At 40.7% G+C, this 17,839-nt stretch overlaps 1 protein-coding gene across 4 annotated transcripts in view; it reads left to right on the forward strand.

Moving 5' to 3' along the window:
• The window catches only part of KYAT3 (kynurenine aminotransferase 3), a 69,334-nt gene that overhangs the window by 44,838 nt on the left and 6,657 nt on the right, over window positions 1-17,839 (forward strand). For all 4 annotated transcript variants that reach the window (XM_017501952.2, XM_037729023.1, XM_037729022.1 and 1 more), the window contains 3 exons: window positions 3,311-3,497; window positions 11,256-11,329; window positions 11,585-11,671. In XM_017501952.2, the coding sequence (XP_017357441.1) occupies window positions 3,311-3,497; window positions 11,256-11,329; window positions 11,585-11,671 (348 nt within the window). The remainder of the gene's footprint in view (window positions 1-3,310; window positions 3,498-11,255; window positions 11,330-11,584; window positions 11,672-17,839) is intronic.

Below are 17,839 nucleotides of genomic sequence, written 5' to 3' on the forward strand. Positions count from 1 at the left end.
AAGAAACAAGAAATAAAATGGAGGAATACTATAATTACTGTACTAAGAAAAAAAGATTTCCAAAATATATTGTAAAGTAAAAAAAGAAAACTATGTAAATATTATTTAATATTTTATGTATTTATTATGGAAATAGGGATTTGTTTACCATCATTCTGTGGATAATCAAAATGCTGAAAAAATATTATTTTTCTAGAAGGCAGTTAAAGGGCAAAAGAGCCAGGCATGGTAACTCATGCCTGTAATCCAGCACTTTAGGAGGCTGAGGCAGGCAGATCACCTGAGGTCAGGAGTTTGAGACCAGCCTGCCCGACATGGTGAAACCCTGTCTCTACTAAAAATATAAAAATCAGCTGGGCGTGGTAGTGGGTACCTGTAATCCCATCTACTCAGGAGGCTAAGGCAGGGGAATTTCTTGAACTCAGGAGGTGGAAGTTTCAGTGAGCCAAGATCATGCCACTGCACTCCAGCCTGGGCAACAGAATGAGACTCTGTCTCAAATAAAAAGGGGGCAAAAGAGCAAAATGTATTGGCTATAGTAAACTTGATTTTTTGCTTCCTGTCAAAAATACCTTCTGAATCAGAAAAAAAAATCTTATTTAAAAGTTCTTTCTTTAGTGATTCTCTAAAGTAACTCACAATAAAGCAAAGTTCTAACATTTGGTTTTATTATATGTTAAATTAATTTCATCCTCTCAAAATAAATCCATTCGTTTTCAACAAATATTTACTGAGTACTGGAGATACAGCAGACAAAAATTTCTGCCCTCATGAAGCTTACAACCTAATTGGTGGGATACAAATAATAAATATTTTTTTAAATATGTCAGCTATATGAAGAAGAAAGATAAAATAGGGAAGAGGAAGGATATAAAGCACCAGTGGGAGAATATACAGTGTTAAATAGGGTAATCTTTAAAAGCCTCCCTGGGAAGATAACATTTGAACAACTAACAGAAGGAGTTTAAGCAGCCACATGGTTACCTAGAGAGAACAGCAAGTGGAAAGGCCCAGTGGTACACAGCCTTGCCAGCATGTTTATATCAGAGAACAGCACAGAGACTGTGTAGGGTTTGTCAGGGTGGTGGGAGAAATTATAAGAGAAAAATTATAGAGAAATAGATGCAAACCTTCTTGGAAGGCCAGGAGGTTTTTGCAAAAGCCTCGGGAAGGAATGAGCCTAAGGTGGTGGTTCTTACCCAGAGGCAATTAGGCAGAAGTTGGTACAAAGAAATGTTAGGGAGTTTATCTAAAGAGCTTGTTTACTCATGTGGTCCTAAGATGAACCTTTGAACACCCATGGGTGCATGACTGCTCTCTACTCGGGGTCAACAATGTTATTATCCACAAATGGTGTTTGCTTTAGGCCTCAGAACCTGGCCTTTAACCATTCCACAAATGTGTTGACTCAAAGCCCCTGTCATTAAATCTATATGGAATAAATGCCCGCAGTGCCAGCTGGTAAGGGCCACAGTTGCTGACTCTTTACAGCACCCTCCTTGGTGTCTGTGAGTGGCCTGGACCCCTAAGCCGACACTTTCACTGGATATCCATGTCTGAGTGCATTTGTTCATCTGTTGCTGGGCTAGGGTCTGCAGGTCAGACCTGACAAGACAGGAATGGAATGATCAAGGGAGAAGAGTAGGAAAGATAAGATCAGACAGGTAGCTGGGAGTCAAATGGAGCTGGGCCATGCACATCACTGTAAGGACAGAATGAGATAGGAGGTCACCAGAGAGTTTTGAGTTCAGGAGTGACTTGGTCTGGCTTGTTTTACAGACTCTGATTGTTTCATTGAGTGAGAAAGCTGTTGCAGTGATCCAAGAGAGAAGGGCCACTGGATTGAAACAAGATGGGAATGGTAGAAGTCGTAAAAAGTCATTGGACTCTGAATATATTTTGAAAGTAGAGCCAACATTATTTGTCAATAGGTTACATATGGGGTATTAGAAAAAGGAAGGAGTCCAGGATGATGCTGTAGTTAGGATGGATGTTTATGTCTCCTTTCACTTGGAATTTTCTAAGGCAGTATCTCCTATAGTGAATGAACAAGTTGCCAAGAGAAAAAAAAAAGTTACAGCCAAGAATACATCTTTTTCTGAACCGTCTTATTCTCCCTTTCAACTAGGTGCTCTGTTTTTTTCTAGGATAACTATGTTTAGTTCCAGGAAACCACAGATTCCCAGGCTAAGGCAATCCTTATTTTCCAAGATTTTTGTAGTACTGGAGAATTATTACTAATTCTGTTTTACTGCATTCTTTTGGCATAAAGTTTTCTCTGTGATCTTGCCCCTCTCTGTCTCCAGTCTTGTCTCTTGCCACACTGTTTCTCTTACCTGCCAGATCCTTAATGTCTTAGTTGGTCTGCACTGCAGTAACAAATGGACTGGGTGTCTTATAAACAACAGAAATTTATTTCTCACCATTTGGGAGGTGGGAAAAGTCCAAGATCAAGGCACCAGTAGATTTGCTGTCTGGTGAGGACCTTCTTCTTCATGAATGGTACCTTTTGCTGTGTCCTCACATGGTAGAAGGAGCAAGCTAGCTCTCCTTTGTAAGGGCACTAATCCTGTTGCTGACGGCTCTACCCTTCTGCAGTGATCACCTCCTAAAGGCTCCACTTCCTAATACCATCACCTTGGGGTTTAGGATTTTAATATATGAATATGGGAACAAACACAAACATTCAGTCCACTGCACTTAAAGCATCGGCTTTTTCTTTGGCCCAGTTTGCTTTCCTGGCTCTTGAAGAAAGGTAGAGGAATTACTGTAGATGTTCCAGAAACTCACTTCTATGCCCTGTTACACTTTGACCGCCTTCCTGGCAAATGAATGATTTCAGCAAAGATTTGCACACCTATGGGGAATAAGAAAGGCACATTTCTCCTTTACACAGTGGGTTAGCTTTCATTTCCACTCTGTTCCCAAAGGCAATGGGGAGAGGCTAACTACTCTCTGGTTGTTTTTCTGACTTAGATTTAGCAAGTCATTCTACAACTCACCTCATTAATAAAATGTTTTAATATCTTTTTGTTTCCAAGCAAGCCATCTTTATGTAACAGCTTGTTTTCAATTTGAATTTTCATGACTCATTCTCAGTTCTTCACATGAGATTTAATCATTCAGGTATAACTGATACCTCCATTAATTTATAGAGTTTAATATAGGTTCACAGGAATTCAACTGTTATTTCCTGAGTGACTTTGTCTTTGCCAATAATTTTACTCAGGTCATCTTTATTTATTATACCAACAAACTAAGCAATAAATAACATTCCCATATTCCTTTTCATGTTTTTTAATTCTAACAGGAAGCCTTGGCTCAAGCTTTCTGGATTGACATGAAGCGCATGGATGACCCAGAATGTTACTTCAATTCTTTGCCAAAAGAGTTAGAAGTAAAAAGAGATCGGATAGCACATTTACTTGAAAGTGTTGGCCTAAAACCCATAGTTCCTGATGGAGGATACTTCATCATCGCTGATGTGTCTTCACTAGGTTTGTAAAGGCTTTTATCATTTCAACTATGTAGAAATTTATATGTGAAATTATAGCAGAATTATGGAGAAAAGATTGGTATCAAAGCCATGGCAGCATCTTATCTGTGGAGAAGGATGGATTTTTGCAATGTCAACATTTTCTATAATTATCTTTGCTTTTAGGTCTTTTACCTTAAATGTGACCATTGTTAAATGGTTATGGAATCAGTGTTGTTCTAGTTAATCTATTAAACATAAGATTTGCAGTCACTCTGTTCTGGTGTGTAATTTTAAAACACAGGTGTGTGAAACAATATATACTCAGTGTTCATTTGAGTAAAATTTTAGTTTGCTTTTTACTTAACCAGAAAGTACTATTTCAATAGAAAAATAAGACATATAGAAATTTTGAAGCTATCAGGGAATATTTGCCATTTTAGAATGTACTGAAATAGAGGGAGAATAACATTTATTAAGGGTTCACTTTGTGCCATGTACTTAGAACACCCTTCAAAACATGTTTTTGAAGAAAACATTAGCTCCATTTTTGCAAGTAAGAAGATTAAGAAGTTTTAAATAACTTGCCTAAAGTCACACAGCTAGATTCTAAATAGTTCTGTTTCCAAAAAGCAATGGTTTTTATATTACCTAAAGTTGTTACATGTAATTCCAACATGCCATACAAATTTAAATTTAGAAGCATGATAGCATGACATATATAACTTAACATTTCTTTGAAAAAAAAAATAAAAAACATTAATAAAAGTAAACTAAGTAATGGCAGTCCACCATTACGGAGGCAGTCCGCCATAGCAGAGGCAGTCCACTATTACTGAGGCAGTTCTAACTATACCTCTATGAACAAAACCACAAGGAAGTTCATAGAACAGCTGGGCAGAGCCCACAGCAGCTAAGCAACACCTCTGCTGGCAGACTGTGACTTGGCTACCTCCGTGCTGGGCAGGGCAGCTCTGAAAAAAGGCAGCAGCATGTCAGGAACTTATAAATAAAGCCCACCTTCCCAGGACAGAGCACCTGGGAAAAAAGGGAGTTATGAGTTCTGCTGCAGTAGACTTAAACGTACCTGCCCAGAAGCTCAGAACAGAACAAAACTCACAGCTCAGCACTTGAGCTCCTATAAGGGACAGACTCTCTCCTCAAGCAGCTCCATGGCCTTCATATATCCGAAGAGTCACCTCATAAAGGAGAGCTTAGGTTGACATCTGGCAGGTATCCTTCTGGGACAAAGATAACAGAAGAAGAAACTGGCAGCAACCCTTACTGTTCTGCAGCCGCCACAGGTAATCCCTAGGCAAGCAGCATCTGTAGTGAACCTCCAGCAATCCTACAGCAGAGAGGCCTGACTGTTGGAAAACTAAAAAACAGAAAGAAATAAATTCATCATCAACGAAAAAGGCGTCCACTCAAAGTCACCAACTACAAAGACCATAGGTAGATAAATCCACAAAGATAGGAAGAAAGCAGTGCAAAAAGGATGAAAACACCCAAAACCAGAATGCCTCTCCTCCTCCAAGGGATCACAACTGATCACTAGCAAAGGAACAAAGCTGGATGGAGAATGAGTCTGATGAATTCACAGAATCAGGCTTCAGAAGGTGGGTAATAACAAACTTCTCTCAGCTAAAAGAATATGTTCTAACCCAATGCAGAGAAACTAAGAACCTTGAAAAATGGTTTGACTAAATGATAACAAGAATAAACAGTTTAGAGAAGAATATAAATGAGTTAATGGAGCTGAAAAACACAAAACAAGAACTTCTCGAAGCATACACAAGTTTCCATAGCTGAATCGACCAAGCAGAAGAAAGGATATCAGAGATTGAAGATCAACTCAATGAAGTAAAATGAGAAGGCAAGATTAGAGGAAAAAGAGTGAAAAGAAATGAACAAAGCCTCCAAGAAATATGGGATTATGTGAAAAGACCTAATCTACGTTTGATAAGTGTATCTGAATGTGATGGAGAGAATGAATCCAGGCTGGAAAACACTTCAGGATATTATCCAGGAGAACTTCCCAACCTAGCAAGGCAGGCCAATATTCAAGTCCAGGAAATATAGAGAACACCACAAAGATATTCCTCAAGAAGAGCAACCCCAGGGCACATAATCATCAGATTCACCAGTGTTAAACTGAAGGAAAAAATGCTAAGGGAAGCCAGAGAGAAAGGTCGGGTTACCCACAAAGGGAAGCCCATCAGACTCACAGCAGATCTCTTAGCAGAAACTTTACAAGCCAGAAGAGAGTGGGGACCAATATTCAATGTCCTTAAAGAAAAGAACTTTCAACCTAGAATTTCATATCCAGCCAAACTAAGCTTCATAAGTGAAGGAGAAATAAAAGCCTTTACAAACAAGAAATTGCTGGGAGATTTCATCACCACCAGGCCTTCCTTAGAAGAGCACCCGAAAGGAACACTAAACACAGAAAGGAACAATCAGTACCAGCCACTCCAAAAACATACCAAATGATAAAAAGCATCAACAAATGAAGAAAATGAGTCAACTAATGGGCAAAACAACCAGCTAGCATCAAAATGGCAGGATCAAATTCACACACAACAATATTAACCTTAAATGTAAATGGGCTAAATGACCCAACAAAAAGACACAGACTGGCAAACTGGATAAAGAACCGAGACCCATCGATGTGCTGTACCCAGGAAACCCATCTCACATGCAAGGACACACCTAGGCTTAAAATAAAGGGATGGAGGAAGATTTACCAAGCAAATGGAGAGCAAAAAAAAGCAGGAGTTGCAGTCCTAGTCTCTGATAAAATAAACTCTACACCAACAAAGATCAAAAGAGACAAAGAAGGGCATTAAATAATGGTAAAAGGATCAGTGCAACAAGAAGAGCTAACAATCCCAAATCCTAAATATATACGCACCCGATACAGAGCACCCAGATGCATAAAGCAAGTTCTTAATGACTTACAAAGAGACTTAAACTCCCACACAATAATAGTGGAGACTTTAACACTCCACTGTCAATATTAGACAGATAAATGAGACAGAAAATTAACAAGGATATCCAGGACTTGAACTCAGATCTGGACCAAGCAAACCTAATAGACATTTACAGAACTCTCCACCCCAAATCCACAGAATATACATTCTTCTCAGCACCACATCACACCTACACATAATTGGAAGTAAATCACTCCTCAGCAAATGCAAAGAACAGAAATCATAACAGTCTCTCAGACTACAGTGCAATCAAATTACAACTCAGGATTAAGAAACTAACTCCGAACTGCACAACTTTATGGAAACTGAACAACTAGCTATTGAATGTTGACTGGATAAACAGTGAAATGAAGGCAAAAATAAACATGTTCTTCGAAACCAACAAGAACAAAGACACAATGTACCAGAATCTCTGGGACACATTTAAAGCAGTGTCTAGAGGAAAATTTATAGCAATAAATGCCCAAATGAGAACCAAGGGAAGATCTAAAATTGACACCCTGTCATCAAAATTGAAAGAGCTAGAGGAGCAAGATCAAAAAAACTGAAAAGCCAGCATAAGACAAGAAATAACTAAGATTAAAGCGGAATAGAAGGAGATAAAGACACAAAAATCCCTTCAAAAAATCAATAAATCCAGGAGCTGTATTTTTTTTTAAAGATCAACAAAATAGACCACTAGCCAGATTAATAAAAAAGAAAAAGAATCAAATACATGCATTAAAAAACAATAAAGAGGATATCACCACCAATGCCACAGAAATACAAACCACCATCAGAGATTACTACAAACAACTCTGCACACAAGCCAGTAAACCTGGAAGAAATTGATAAATTCCTGGAAACTTGCACCCTCCCAAGCCTAAACCAGGAAGAAGTAGAAACCCTGAATAGACCAATTACAAGGGCTGAAGTTGAGGCAGCAATTAATAGCCTACCAACCAAAAAAAGTCCAGGAGCAGATGGGTTCACAGCCGAATTCTAGCAGACATATAAAGAGGAGTTGGTACCACTCCTTCTGAAACTATTCCGAACAATCCGTTTCTGAACAATCCAAAAAGAGGGAATCCTTCCCAAATCATTTTGTGAGACCAACATCATCCTAATACCAAAACCCAGCAGAGACTCAACAAAAAAAACAAAACTTCAGGTCCATATCCATGATGAACATAGATGAAAAAATATTCAATAAAATACGGGCAAACCGATAGCAACAGCACATCGAAAAGCTTATCCATCATGATCAAGTAGGCTTCATCCCAGGGATGCAAGGCTGGTTCAACATACACAAGTCTGTAAATGTAATCTGCCACATAAACAGAACCAAAGACAAAAACCACATGATTATCTCAATAGACGCAGAAAAAGCCTTCGACAAAATTTGACAGCCCTTTATGCTAAAAACTCTCAATAAACTAGGTATCGACAGAACGTATCTCAAAATAATAAAAGCTATTTACAACAAACCTACAGCCAATATCATACTGAATAGGCAAAAACTGAAGCATTCTTTTTGAAATCTGGCACTAGACGAGGATGCCCTGTCTCCCAACTCCTATTCAATATAGTATTGGAAATTCTAGCCAGAGCAATCAGGCAAGAAAAAGAAATAAAGGGCATTCAGTTAGGAAAGGAGGAAGTCAAATTGTCTCTATTTGCAGATAACATGATTGTATATTTAGAAGACCCCATCATCTCAGGCGAAAATCTCCTGAAACTGATAAGTATCTTCAGCAAAGTCTCAGGATATAAAATCAATGTTCAGAAATCACAAGCATTCCTATACACCAATAACAGACTTAAAGAGAGCCAATCAAGAACAAACTGCCATTCACAATTGTTACAAAGAGAATAAAATACCTAAAAATACAACTAACCAAGGATGTAAAGGACTTCTTCAAGGAGAACTACAAACCACTGCTCAAGGAAATAAGAGAGGACACAAACAGATGGAGAAACATTTCATGCTCATGGTTAGGAAGAATCCATATTATGAAAATGGCCATACTGCCCAAAGTAATTTTTACATTCAACGCTATCCCCATCAAGCTACCTATGTTCCTCTTCACAGAACTGGAAAAAACCACCTTAAACTAAATATGGAACCAAAAGAGAGCCCACATAGCCAAGTCAATTCTAAGCAAAAAGAACAAAGCTGGAGGCATCACGCTACCTGACTTCAAACTATACTACAAGGCTACAGTAATCAAAACAGCATGGTACTGGTACCAAAACAAAGATATAGGCCAATGGAACAGAACAGAGGCCTCAGAGGTAACGCCACACATCTACAACCATCTGATCTTTGACAAACCTGACAAAAGCAGTGGGGAAAGGATTCCCTGTTTAATAAATGGTGTTGAGAAAACTGGCTAGCCATGTGCAGAAAGCAGAAACTGGACCCCTTCCTGGCACCTTACACTAAAATTAATTCCAGATGGATTAAAGACTTAAACATAAGACCCAAAACCATAAAAACGCTAGAAGAAAACCCAGGCAAAACCATTCAGGACATAGGCATAGGCAAGGACTTCATAGCTAAAACACCAAAAGCATTGGCAACAAAAGCCAAAATAGACAAATGGGATCTAATTAAACTCCAGAGCTTCTGTACAGCAAAAGAAGCAATCATTAGAGTGAACCAGCAGCCAACAGAATGGGAAAAAAATTTTGCAATCTATGCATCTGACAAAGGGCTAACATCCATAATCCACAAAAACTAAAACAGATTTACAAGAAAAAAACAAACAAACAAAAAAACCCATTCAAAAGTGGGCCAAGGACATGAACAGACACTTTCAAAAAAAGACATATTATGAGTCCAACAAACATATGAAAAAATGCTCATCATCACTGGTCATTAGAGGAATGCAAATCAAAACCACACTGAGATACCATCTCATGCCAGTTAGAATGACGATCCTTTAAAAATCTGGAGACGACAGATGCTGGAGAGGATGTGGAGAAATAGGAACACTTTTACACTGTTGGTGGGAGTGTAAATTAGTTCAACCATTGTGGAAGACAGTATGGCGATTCCTCAAGGACCTAGAAATAGAAATTCCATTTGACCCAGCAATCCCATTACTGGGTATATATCCAAAGGATTATAAATCATTCTATTATAAAGACACATGCACATGTATGTTCATTGCAGCACTGTTTACAATAGTAAAGACCTGGGACCAACCCAAACACCCATCAATGATAGACTGGACAAGGAAAATGTGGCACATATACATAGTGAAATACTATGCAGCCATCAAAAATGATGAATTCATGTCCGTTGTAGGGACATGGATGAATCTGGAAACCGTCATTCTCAGCAAACTGACACAGGAACAGAAAAACACACCACATGTTCTCACTCATAGGTGGATGTTGAACAATGAGAACACATGGACACAGAGAAGGGAGCATCACACACTGGGGTCTGTTAGGGGGTAATAGGGGAGGGACAGTGGGGGTAGGGAGGTAGGGAAGGGATAACGGGGATAAATGTCAGATATCGGTGATGGGGGGATGGAGTTAGCAAACCACATTGCCATGTATGTACCTATGCATCAATCCTACATGTTTTGCACATGTACACCATAACCTGAAGTATGATAAAATATATATAAAAATAATTTAACTTCCTTATCTGTAAACAGAGGATTATAATTACGTCTCAGAATTGTGGTAACAACTAAATGAGATGATCATGTAACATGGTTAACCAATAGTAAGTGTTCAGTAAGTTGCAGTATGTTGTTAGCATTATTACTGGAAATTTTATGTTCTCCTTAAAACACAGGAGGGAATGGAGGTTAAAATATCAGGTAAAAGGATATTAGGACTTTGTTTTAAAAATACAGGTGAAACTTTCTTCAGTGTCAAAGATTTTACATGATTAATTTGAAAAGAACCACTAGTATTTAATGAATAAAAGAAAGAAGATACATGTCCCAATTTGTTTTGAACAATAAATTATAAAATTTCATTGATTACAGTAACCATCAACATTAGTTGCTTTAGGACGTTCAAAAAGATTGAAGAGTTCAAGTCAATAGTGTTGAAACAATATGAAATGTAGATTGCTAAAATTGAATGCCAGAGATAATATCTTGCCCAGACCTTAAAGCAAGATTGAGGCAAGAGAGAACAGGAGTATATATTTGACTTTTTCACAAATTTAAACAACAGTATAATATATGGAAGCAAAAATGAAAAATAAGGGTAGCATTTGGAAAATCTACAGAGATATCCTGTATTTATAAATAATTAATAATATGAATTAATTCAGTCAACAAAATATGCATTTTGTTACTTATGTGCTAGACACTGACCTCGGGGTTGGGGATAAAATAGGTTACAAAACAGACACTTTACTTTTGTGGAACTTGTAGTCTAATGATTGGCTATGTGGAAATATAATCATTACTGATGAATATTCTATAAATTTACTGGTTATTTTCTTAGCAATGATCATAGAATCTTGTTTCTAAATGGAAAGACAGCACTCCTCTGCCCTTCACCTTTTCTACTCTCTTCCTGTGCTGAAAGCTGCATGTATAAGCACCCTGATGTATATGTGAGCGCTGCCTTATGCTATCAGTAAAGCTCTGTGAATTCACTTCCCACCACACCATATAGTGTGAGACTCCAGCATATTCTGTGACTATGTTCTGAGAAAATTCCAAGCCAAGCTAATTTAAATAGGAGAAAATATTGAATCTTGATAGACTTAAGTGAAATATATGTTACATCAGATGAAATTCATAGGCCACCTAATTTTGTGGTTTCAGATCCAGACCTCTCTGATATGAAGAATAATGAGCCTTATGACTATAAATTTGTGAAATGGATGACTAAACATAAGGTAATGTTTATTGTCCTTTACAAGATCGTAGTGTATTTTATAGTTAATTTATGAAGGAAACCTGCTGGTATGCTTTGAAATCGATCAAATGTAATGTTTTATGATACTCCACCTATGACTTTTAAAAGCATTTTTCTTTTTGGAAATTATTGTGACTATTTAAAATTATCTAGTTGCCTCTAATATCTATAGTCCTAAAATTAATATTTGAAGTGTACATAGTTTTCTTATTATATTTTTCTATTTATTTTTCAGAAACTATCAGCCATCCCTGTTTCAGCATTCTGTAACTCAGAGACTAAATCACAGTTTGAGAAGTTTGTGCGATTTTGCTTCATTAAAGTAAGTCCTCTGCTCTATTGAAAACACATTTATAGTTATCTTCATTTCAATTTTTAAAGCACTATTTTCTTCTGTTTCTAAAAATGATATGCTCATACGCAGTTTTTAAATTTTGGCTTACAGCTGTAAAATTAACTGCTTACCAAAACAAAATTCAACCCTTTTTGAAGGAAGACAACATAATACAGACCCCTCACCATGTCATATGACAATTTCCAGCATACAGTAAAAAATTACTAGACATAGGAAAACACATGAAAATATGACCTGTAGTAAAGAAAAAAAGAAGTTAATAGAAATGGGCTTAAAGGTGACTCAGATCTAGAAATTAGCAGAGAAGGACTTTAAAGCAAACATTTTAAGCATGTTTAAAAAGTTAGAGGAAAACATGGTTATAATAAGTGAACAGAGAGGTTTGAACTATTTAGAAAAAAAAGGAACAAAATGGAAATTCAAAAACTTAAATGTATAATATCTGCTATAAGATACTTATGGGGCTTAACAGAGTATTGAAGATGTCAGAAAAAAAAAAAAAAGAGGTTAACTTGAATACAGATCTATAGAAATTATTCAATCTGAAAAAAAGAGAAATATTTTTAAAAAGTGAACAGAGCCTTAGCTTTATGAGACAACACCAAGTGATAATATATGTGTCATTGGACAACCAAGAAAAAAAGAGACACTATAAGAGAAAACATATTTTAAGGAGTAATAGTCAAAATGTTCCCAAATTTGGTGAAAAGCAACTTATGTCTAAAAAGGTCAGTGAAATACAACAGGATAAATATTTTAAAAGCACAACTAGGAACATCATAAAATACTAAAAACAAAAGGTAAAGATAAGATACTAAAAGCAGCCAGAGGTCAGGTATAGTGGCTCATGTCTATAATCCTAACACATTGAGAAACTAAGGCAGAAGGACTGCTTGAGTCCAGGAGTTCAAGACCATCCTGTGAAACATAATGAGATCCTATCTCTATAAAAAAAATTTTAATTAGCCAGGCTTGCTGGCACATGCCTGTGGTACTTGCTTCTCAGGAATTTATGGTACAAGTGAGACCAGGTTTTGGGGTGAGGGGCAGGCTCAGCTCGCTCCCCAATAGGATGGTGTTCTTCCAGGCTCTTTGTCCCTCATTCACCCAAGAATGGGAGGGAGGACTCCACCAGGCGTGGTGGCTCGTTCAAGGAAATATCAGACCCCAAAGAGTTTTGCAGAAAGTGATTTATTTAGGCAGAGAGCAGGAGAAAAAGGAGAAAGAAAAGCAGCTTCCACAATGTCGTGGAAGGGGATCCAGATTTGGAGTCCACCCAGATGAAGGAGAAGGGGACTTTTAACGTGGGAGAAATTCCTGCCTCATTCAAATTTTCTGTCCTATGAAAGGAATTCCTTTAAACTTCCGCTGGAGTGATTGACCTTTGATTTTTTTCCCATGTGTGTGAAAGTTAAAGACCTCTAAGATCCCGGGTGGAGATGTGGGTGGGGTATGGCGCTGGGAAGCTCTTGCCTTTGAAACTACGCCCCCTTGGGGAGCCTGGAAGAGTATACCTTCCCTCAGTTTCCCCTCTGAACAGGAAAGCCCAACTGCTGTTGGGACACGGGGGGTTGATCGCTGTTTAGCTACTTCCTGCTGAAATGGGGCATAGAAGGGGCCCTGCAGTTGAGGTTTCCTCGAGAAGGGAGGCTTTCAGGGGTGCAGGTTGATCCTGAGGTCCGCGATAGAGCTCATAAGCCAAGGACATCCAGGGTTCCAGTTACAGGATTATTTATTACCTTATGGTTCTAGAAGAAACGAATGTGTTAAGAGGGTTAAAGATAAAAAACCCAGAGGCCAACAAATATAGAATGGTTATGAACAGGACTAGGAGGGGACGGCCAGGATGGCCATCCACATACTATTTCTTGAAGGTCTTTAGCCCTGTGTTCCATTGATTCCTGAGTTCTTTAACTTTGTTCAAAACAACACTTAATTGGTTTACAAAGTAGCAGCATTTCTTGCTAGAAACAGACAGGCTCCCTCTCTCTCTGCTGTTAGCAGATTTTAGGGCCCTTTTACTTTGAAGAGCTATGGCAGCCAACGAGTTAAGCTGTTTTGCAGAGTGAGCTGCCTTTGCAGAGAGAATTAGCAACCTTTTTATGTTATTAATTAACTCTTGAGATACCTTATAGTAACTGAATAGAGGTAGTAACTTTTCTAATGCCAGCACCAAGTTTTCCACTATGAAAGGAACAATTGGAGTTTGAGAGATAGCAAAGTTAAGAGTTACAGTCCTGTTAATGCCAGGATATAAATTAGACTCATGAGTCATTACTTTCCTGGGGATTTTGTCGTAAAAGCAGATGTAGAGCCTCTAACGGCTCACAGGTATACCAAGGGTCATCTCCTGGAACTTCAGGCTGTGGAGCGGAGGGCCTATGACTTTGTTCAGGAGGTTTCCAAGGCTTCAGCCCAGTGTGATGAATCCATGAGTCAATTCCCGCCACCTTAACTGCCATTGGGGTAGACAGAATAACTGACAATGGTCCTTCCCAAGATGGGCCTAGAGAGGAAGAGTCTGAGGGGAGAGATTTAACAAGCACGAAGTCTCTAGGGCAGAACAACTCTTTCCCTTTTTCCCTAGGGTGTCCTTTAGGTAAAGTTTTAAGAGCCTGTTGGGACTTAGCCAAGGAGGTTATATCTTTTATTAGATCTGCTGTTTCCTTGTCTAATACAAGATTATTAGTAAGAAAGGGCTGTCCGTAAAACATCTCCTAGGGGCTGAGAGAAATATTGGGAGACTGTTCATCCTAGGACTTCTTGGACAGTTATAGACTTGGAGGAAATCTGTTCAGGACAGAGTAGTAATACTGAGAAGGCCGTGCCAGTGTCCAAGAGGAGATTAACTTTCCGGCCCTCTATGGTCAGCTTTGCCTGGGGCTCTGTGAGGGTTATGGCTTATGCTGGCACTTGCCCCAGGCACCCTTACTCCTGCAGGTGGGTCATCTGGTTAGACACCTCAGGCCCTGAGAACCTTCGTCCCCAGGGACAGTGTGCTTTCCAGTGATCCCCTTGGCACAGCAGACAAGGACAAGGTGGTCCCTTCCTCTGGGGACAATTTCTTATAAAATGTCCCTCAAGACCACACTGGTAGCAAGCTCTGCCAGACTGGTGGCTAACCTGAGCCTTTCCCTCATTTGAGCCCCTTGGGTCTGCCTGCCTGAAGGCCACGACTAAGGCTGCGGTTTTTCTCTTGTCTCTCCTGTTCCTTTCAGCCTGTTCCTCCTGGTCTCTGTTGAAAAACACCGAGGTTCCCAGGTTTAGTTATGATTCTATACTCTGTTCTGGCCCCAAGGTCAGCTTCTGGAGCTTCATCCTAATATCTGCTGCTGACTGCGTAATAAACTTGTCCTTTAGTATTAACTGATCTTCATTGGCGTCTGGTTACAGGGGAGAATACTTTCTTAAGGCTTCCCACAATCGCTTAAGGAAAGCTGTTGGGTTTTCTTCCTTTCCCTGAGTTATGGGGGATAACATTGCATAGTTCATGGGCTTCTTCCTAGTTAGCCTTAATCCCTCAAGTATGAAGGTTAAGAAATGCCCCCAGCTCCAGTCCCCCTGTCTGAATCAGAATCCCTACAAGGGTCCGTGCTAGAGACTGCCTGTCTACCTATAGGAAATCTATCCTTTTCCTCTGGTTATCATTAGGTCATGTACTTGACTAAGGTACCAGGTGTCCCCAAACTCTTGAGCTGCTGCTGGAGCAGCCTCTCTCTCATTGCTGGTTAGGGTTTGATTAAGCAATATCATGATATCTTTCTAGTCTAATTCGAAGGACTGACCCAGGCCCTGCAGAGTATCTATGTACTTGTCTGGGTCATCTGAAAACTTTCCTGAGTCCACCTTAATTTGCTTTAAGTCAGAAAATCAGAAGGGGGTGTGCACCTTGGTCAGGGCAAATTCTCTTCCTACTGCCTGTAGTGGTGGGCAGAGTCTGGGCATCCTAGTAGCCTGAGATGCCTTGGCCATCTTGGCCCTCCCTGGCTCCTATAGGGGTACAGGGGCTGAGGAGCCCTGGTTGGCATTGGTGGAGGTAGTAGCTACAGGGAGTCCCAAATGTGGAGGTAGTCCTGAGGAGGGCTGAGTAGGGTATGGGAACAGGCCTGACAGAGCAGAGGCTTATTCCTTAGAGAAAAGAAAAGTTGCACATAGGGGACCTCAAACCATTTACCCTTGCTTTTACAAAACAGGTCTAATTGTAGAATAGTGTCATAATCTATACTTACCTTAGGAGGCCAGGTTTTTCCACTCGGCTGGGGGTATTTCAGCCACGCTGTTCAGCAGACAAAAATGAGCTGCTTCTTTAAAGATTGTATGTCAAATTGATCTCAATTCTCCAGAATACATTTTAATGGTGACTTTATTTTGGGAATAGTATCACCCATCTGAAATTGAACACGGGATGCCCGCATCCCCAATTATTAATTGCAGTTGCGCAATCTGAGGCATCCCTCAGATAGGGCGCTGGATCTGGGGCATCCCCCAGTCAGTACCTCATAATTTCCATAAGCCCAAGATGTGTGATCTTCTTTGGGCCTCCCATGTGCTGGGCTTAATCATGATACCAGCGCCATGGGTACTCACGCTCACTGTCTGCATGCCTTTAGTGACCAGCATAAAGACATGTGGGCTGCTGGGATGGGTGGTTCATGCCAGCACATCCCTGAACCAGGCCAGTGAGGCTAGGGAGATGGGTACTAATATTCCCTGGCAAAAGTCCAATTTGATAAAGTCTAGATGATAAAACTGCCCTAGGAGGGTAAACTTCTAGGGAGGGCCTCAAAGCACACAATTTAAAGAAGGTGGGGCCACGTGGCTGAGGCTGGAACAATGCCCTCAGGACCCTGACCTCCTCCGCCACCCCATTTTCCATTATGGGAAAATGCTAGGATCCGGTTTTCCTATGATCTTCTAGATGGAGAAGTTCTACCATACAGAGAGCCAGTCCTAAGCAAGACAAATTATACACAAAACACAAAGTCCCATAGCCTTCAGCTTCTGGATTCCCCAAAAGCTTCCCCCATTCAAGACTGTTTCCACGGGGATTTGAATCAGCAACCCTGCAGCTGCCAGCCCTACACCTTTAACCCACTGTGCTAAGAGGCCATTCCCTCCAAAAGCAGACTAGAGAGCTTTCTTAAGCCTCCCTTGAATGAAAATGCTGCAACGTGCAGCGGTGCGGTGCGGTGCCGGTGCCGGTGCCGGTGCCGTTGCCGGTGCCGTTGCTGTTGCCGTGCGGGGAGGAGGAAGCCCCGCGGCACCTGGATGCCAGGGAGAAGTTTGCCTTCCTGAAATCTGAACCTAGGTGTGGGCCTGAAAACCTGGGCAGGACATGCAGCCAGCAGCTGTTTTTCCTTCAGCCGCTGGCTCCTTAAATGCTCTGAAAGAAAAAAAACTGCTTGCCGCTATAAGTTTGAAAGCCAGATGCATCCCTGTTTGGGCACCTCTTTGCACTGCTGCCTCCAAACTGTTGGACACCAGAGAGGCTTGCCCGGCTGTGCACCAGGCCACTGCACTCCCTGGTCCCGTGCAGGGCCTGGCCATACCTCTTCCCCTTCCACACTGATTTGCTCCCACCCACAGCGCAGGTGACTGTGGCTTTTAACAGCCTGGGCCCACCCCCAGGGCGAACTGCAGTTCCTGTGGTCCCAGTTTATGGCCAGGGCATGAGGCCAGTGAGCAAATGGCCCCGGGAGAGTGCTCGAGTGCTCACCTGCTCCACCCCTGCAGGACACACGGCTGGGAACTTTGCCCAGAGATGCAGCCTGGGAGAAAGAGGGACGGGGGAGGAGAAAGCTGGTTTGGGGAAAAAAAAAAAAGCTGTGCCTTTATGTCTGGCTGGCCTGCACCACCTAAAGACAGACTGGTTCCTAGATCACCCACCAGGCCCTGCTGGACCCTGCTCCCAAGGCCCAGCATGCGGCTCCAGGTGTTACTTTAAAGCGACTGGACAGATTGCAAGTGAGAGGGGTCCAACTCACTCACCACTCTGACATGCTTTCTTGCCTCCTGGCTGGCTTGCCAATGATGAGACCGGTTCTGGGGTTCGGGGGAGGCTCAGCTTGCTTCCCGATGGAATGGTGTTCTTCCAAGCTCTTGGTCTCTCACCCAAGAATGGGAGGGAGGACCCCA

This window comes from Cebus imitator, unplaced genomic scaffold (genome assembly GCF_001604975.1).
Source record: "Cebus imitator isolate Cc_AM_T3 unplaced genomic scaffold, Cebus_imitator-1.0 Scaffold286, whole genome shotgun sequence".
In the NCBI taxonomy this organism is placed as follows: domain Eukaryota; kingdom Metazoa; phylum Chordata; class Mammalia; order Primates; family Cebidae; genus Cebus; species Cebus imitator.